The 5,903-nt window shown below is 34.4% G+C and overlaps 1 protein-coding gene across 1 annotated transcript; it reads right to left on the reverse strand.

The window, feature by feature from the left end:
• Positions 1 to 2,699: 2,699 nt before the first annotated feature.
• LOC108486763 (AAA-ATPase At5g57480) lies at positions 2,700 to 4,597 on the reverse strand. Its single transcript, XM_017790975.2, has one exon. The coding sequence runs from the start codon at positions 4,441 to 4,443 to the stop codon at positions 2,932 to 2,934; it is 1,512 nt and encodes a 503-aa protein (XP_017646464.2). The 5' UTR covers positions 4,444 to 4,597; the 3' UTR covers positions 2,700 to 2,931.
• Positions 4,598 to 5,903: the final 1,306 nt, after the last annotated feature.

The following is a 5,903-nucleotide window of genomic DNA, read 5'->3' on the forward strand; positions in this document are numbered from 1 at the left end:
AATTTTTATAATTTTAGGGGGCGAAAGTGTAATTTTACCTTTACTAATTTAAAATTTTTACAAAATTTTAAGAGCCTAAAATGTAATTTTACATTTTAGGGGGGCCGGGGCCCATACCAGCCCCCTGGCTACGCCCTGTCTTTGCTATTAATTTTTTATCCGTTTCGTAGAACAAATTAACCTTTGCCATTTTTTCTGCACAAAACATTTATAAATTGCCATACACATTTAAGTCTCATTGTACTCAATACAATATATTTACTAAAATTATTCTTTTATATGCAAATCCCAAAATCTTAAATCATTTCACGTTAAAATGATCTCACATTTTATATAACTACAACTTCATGTCACTATAGTAAAAAAATCTCATTCTATTCATACAAACTAAACCATAATAAAATTAGGTTATAGGTTTGCTTACATTTTTGGAACTTGCGTCGAACCTGAAGAAAAAATAAAATTAGTGCAAGCAATTTATTCCATGAAAAATCACAAATTATAAAAAAAACTTTAATTTACTTAATTTCAAATTTTAAAATAAAAAATTGCTTACTTAAGAAGTTTAGGGGGTTGAATTTACAAGTGTTTAAGAGTTTCGAGAAAATTTTAAAAGAAATTTTTAAAGTATATGGTTTGATGTAGGTGGTTTAAAGTTTTGGAAAAATTCTCTTTTTTCAATACAATTTATTGTTAAAAAAAAAAAAAAAAAACTCTCAACTAACAACTTTCTTTCCGAGCATTGAGTCCTAATAATTTGGGGCATTTATATTGGGATAAAAAGTGGTAGGATTGGGATGTGGTGGATAGGGTAAAAAAGATTCTTTACTGCTTCGGTGCCTCAAATTGCCTGTCGATGACCTTGCCCATGACATGACTCGACATCGGAATTCTCTAATCGCCAGTTGAGATGGCGATTTAGAGTTTTTAAAAAGGGTTTGTATTATTTTAGTAAATTTTTTCATATTATTTGGTAAATAATTTTTTTTTTCATATTGTTGGGATAAAAAAGCCTATGATTAGATAACTTGTTATTCAAACTAGTAGAACTAAAAGAATAAGCAACAAAATGGGTAGCAAATGAAAGACTTAAGCCAAACATGTACTGTATGTTTAGTTGGTAGAGCAAGTTATCCCAGCTATGAGTGGAGGAGATGATTATTTGCATGAGACATGAGTAGTAGTTGGTGACAACAAGTGGTTCCAGGTCGAGGCTGAGATGGATTGTTGTGAGCTGTTAAAACACGAGACAGGCCAAATCTATGCTAGGGCTTCACACCCAATACCCAATGCCCTTTACAACTCACTCTGGAATTTAACTACTAGGAAAATGTCAACTTATGCTCATTATCCGACATGACTTTCTGGTTAGCCTTTTACTCAAAATCCTACTTTTTCCCAACACAAAATCTGGTCCTTCTTTAATTCTTGCACCTTTTTTTTTCCCTGTGTTTTCCCTAATTTATCCCTATAAATAAAAGACACTGATCTCTATCCATTATCCACGTCAGTTTTGAGCAGGTAAGCTCCTTCACCTGAAGGAAAAAGTCGTCATTGCAGCATACCCCCAATTGGAAGCTGCCAAAACAAAGTACCCAGTTGTAAGTTCAAACAATTTCTTGAATTAACTCAAGCAGTGCTATGAAAACTTTTCCCAGTTAGTGTCCTGATGAAACAAGGACATCCCATATGTCCCATACCTATAATTGTCTTCAACAACTATACCAATTTTGAAATGAATTGAGAATGAGATGACTGATTTTTATTAGGACAAGACGGTTTAGCTACATTTCTCTATTCTCTACTGAATTAACACAAGGATTTGATTTTACATTATTGTCAAGCAGTAGAAATAAAGAAAACAGAGCCTTTCATGATCAATCAATAGGCAATAGCATAATTTGCTTTATTTGCTTACTATCAATGTGATGTATGAAAACCAACTTAGTCAACAATTAATCACAATGAAATGATAGAAAAAAGTTAGACAGGCAAATAATACATTAAAAGAACTTTGCACTAATAATCGAATTGTATTTTGTTCCTTCTACTTAAAAAATAGATAAACTAGTTCCTGTACATTGGGTTAAAAAGTACATTGGTATTTTTTTAAAAAATTTCATCTATTTGTATCATTAAAAACTAATATGGTTGATAAAATAACCAGATAGTGACATGTGACGTGTCATGTGTATCTTATGCTAACGTATATGGATCAATTTTTAACAGTAAAAAAGGATAAAACTTTTAATAGAATGACCAATTTACTTTTTGATCTAATATACATAGACTAGTTTATTTATTTTTTAAGTAGAAGGGTAAAATAAAATTTGAATTATAGTACAAAGACCTCCATGATAAGTTTACCGTCTCCATATAAAATTTAATCTTAGAGAAAACATGTACGAAAATCATTGAATGCTTTGGGTGGGGTGGATTCATTAGGCTTAATTAGTTAAAACAGAGCAAACATGTCTAGCTTCCATCAATAAATGTTCAAACTCACTAATCATGGCTATGCTTGCAGCCTAGATAAACAATAGCCTGAAACAAGGGAAGAATGAATGAAGTTGATTTTGTTCTTAATTTAAAGGCAAAGATAAACTAAACTATGAACAGTTGCCACCCCAATAACCATGAGGCATGTGCAATGGAAGCTTGTGGTAAGTATGTGCAGAAGAATAAGAACACAGAGAAGATCCCACATGACCAACCACATCCATATCAACAATGCCAGTAATCTTATCATGGCTTCATATATAATATTAAATTCAATATTAAACTACTCATAAGATGGATGATGATATAGTAGCACACATGAGTCGTATGATTATGGAAGCCCAATCCTCAATTCTCCCTACATCCCCACCGACAAAATTTGGAACATCTTTGGCTAGTCCAACAACTCCAAAGAACAAATCTGTTCCTTTTCTATGATTTCATTTTCTCCTTATTCTCTCCTTCCTTGCAAGGCTCTTCAAATTCTGACCCTTCATTAGGAGTTTCCAAAGCCCTTTTCTCCTGTTCTTCTTCATCTGAAATTTTGTCCCTCAAACTCCCACACTTGAAATTCCTGTCAGCGCGGGTCTTCATGGCCTCCAACAATTCAGTGACAGCCTTTTGCTTGTAGTTGCGGTTCTTGATTAAAACTTCGCTGATATCAGCAGGTGTCATCTCTGCCTTGTCAACTACATCCGACAGTTCCTTCAAAACATGGTAATCCAAATCACTTTCCTCGTACCCCAAATAATTCTTCAGCAATATCTTCAACGCATGATATGAACAGTAGCTCATGTAAATGTGCATATCCATCCTACCACTTCTGAGCAATGCAGGGTCAAGTTTCTCAATGTGGTTTGTGGTGAAGACGAAAATCCTTTCACTCCCACAACAAGACCATAGCCCATCAGTGAAATTCAGCAGCCCTGAAAGAGTGATGGAGTTTCCTCCATCTTCACCACCACATGCAGAACCTGACCCACATCTCACTTCAGGATCACAGTAGTTCCTTTTGTTATTCTTCTTCCTGTTAGTTAAATTGACCGAACAATCAATATCTTCAATCACAATGATGGATTTGGAGCTTGTTTTCATCAACAGCTTCCTCAGCTCAGAATTATTATGGACCTCAGTCAATTCAAGATCATAGATATCATAGCTTAAGTAATTTGCCATGGCTGCAATCATGCTGGATTTCCCAGTCCCTGGCGGACCGTAGAGCAAGTAACCCCGCTTCCAGGCTCTCCCAGTCTTCTGGTAAAAGGACTGACCGTTGGCGAAATCCTCAAGATCATCCATGATCTCTTGCTTCTTCTGGGGATGCATAGCCAATGTGTCAAAGGTGCTTGGATGCTTAAATGGAACGGACTCCCAAGGATGTCCCCTGGAATCCAAAGACCCACCACGAGAATTGGTGTACAAAAGCCTGTCTTGGTTCTTCCTTCGGATTTCATTAGACCTCTCCATTATGTAATCCAGGTAGGAATCAAGAATCAAGGACTTGTTTTTCTTCTTGATTCGGAGAGTGAAACCTCTTTTCTCTTCCGGAAATGGTCGCCAAGAAAAGGTCTGGGATTGCCTTTGGATCACAACGTGTTCCCAAAGCACGGTGACACCACTGAACGTATCGACGATGCAGTCATTGTTGGAGAGGCCGAAGGTAATGGCGCTTGAATTGAGAGCGCGAGTGAGGCTCAAGCGGCTGCCGTTGATGGAAATAAAGGAGCTGAGATAGAGTTGGACAGCGTTATAGAGTTCGTTGGTGTTAACGCCGTCGATTTCAGTGATGTCGAAGTAGCAGTAGGAAGAGAACAAATGGAAGATACGGTTGAAGAACTTGAGACAGAGAAAGCGGAGTTGGGGTGGGAAAATGAGTTGGAGGAGGCTTTGGCAAAAGGCCAACACCCCTAGAAGTGAAGCAAATGAGTTCCAGTACTCTCTCATTTCTGTGGTGTTGTAGCTGTGGCTGTGGCAGTGACTGGGGGATATATATACATATAAAGTAGGAAGGGAAAGAGGAGCAAAAAGGATGTTCGCATTTAGAGTATCGGGAAGGAAGAGAGAGTGAGATCAGAGATGGGGCCAGTGGCCTATGGCCTATGGCCTATGGTATTGTTTAGGTAAATGGCCTGGGGGGGGGGGTGCTTTGAGTTACTTGTTTTTGTCGGCTACCGACTTCATTTTCTTCATAATAGACTATCATATAATCATGGGGGATTTGAATTAAGATGCTGGCTGCCCTGCCTTTGCCTTGGATGAGAGAGGGAAATGAATTATGTTTCAGTTCCAATAAGGAAAAAGATTAAACAGGATTTACTGTTGTTGCCGCCGCAGGTAACCACAAAGAAACAAATATTTATATGTAATTTAATTCTTAATTCAAAATTTTTAAAAAAAATTCATCAGGACTGTATTTAGAAACAATGGAAATTGAAGAACAGAATATGGAATGGAAGGTTGCAAATCAACGGAATAAGATACCTTTTGCGTGCGGCTGTTTCATACGTCAAATGTGTTATGTTTATGATTATGGCTTCCCAATATTGTAATATTTCCTTTTATGGGCTGACGTTAAATTGCTAATCAATATTAAGTTAAAAATTTTGATTTCTTAAAAGATGTTTTTGAACCAATTTTTAATTTAGAAGAAACACTTAATTTTCTATTTTTAAAAAAATATTTTTAAACCAAATTTTGACTTTAAAAAATACTTTTCTCTTAAAAAGCAGCTTATTTAAAAATATTTTTGTTTAAAAGTGTTTTTTCTCCTAAAAAGTATTTTTAAAATTAATACTAGATACACCTTAACAATTGATAGGAAAAAGTGGATGTATATTTTTGTAGATTGAATTCAAAATTTAGAATCTTAAATTGTAAAATGGATGAAAACACATGTAAGTAAATATAAAAAGGACATAATAATTTATTTAGCTTTTAATTTTATGGATACATTCTATTTAATTTTTAACTTTTTAACCATCAGAAATTATTTTAGTGATATACTTTAAATTTGAAAAGAGAAAAGAAAATATGAAGTCTTAAAAGGAAAATTAAAATGATATGAAAAAAAGAGTTTGTCCTCAAAAGATTTTCCACATTTCGATTAGTGGAACCTAAAAATTTTGAGATTTCCGGAGAAAGATTTGAGTATGGCGTTATATATATGGGTATCACATTAGAAATATCTGTTAAGAATTTTGATATTTGATTTAAATTATAAATTTTGGTATGCTATCAAATTTTGAATAGGATATCAATATTTCTAATGCAAAACCAAAAATTTGATGTTGCAAAATTTATAAAACAATGCGATACCAATATTTCTAAAGTAATATCAATATTTTTAACAGATATAAATAATTTTTTTACAAGAACCGAACTAAAATCTATAACATGATACCAAA

This window comes from Gossypium arboreum, chromosome 8 (assembly GCF_025698485.1).
Source record: "Gossypium arboreum isolate Shixiya-1 chromosome 8, ASM2569848v2, whole genome shotgun sequence".
NCBI lineage: Eukaryota > Viridiplantae > Streptophyta > Magnoliopsida > Malvales > Malvaceae > Gossypium > Gossypium arboreum.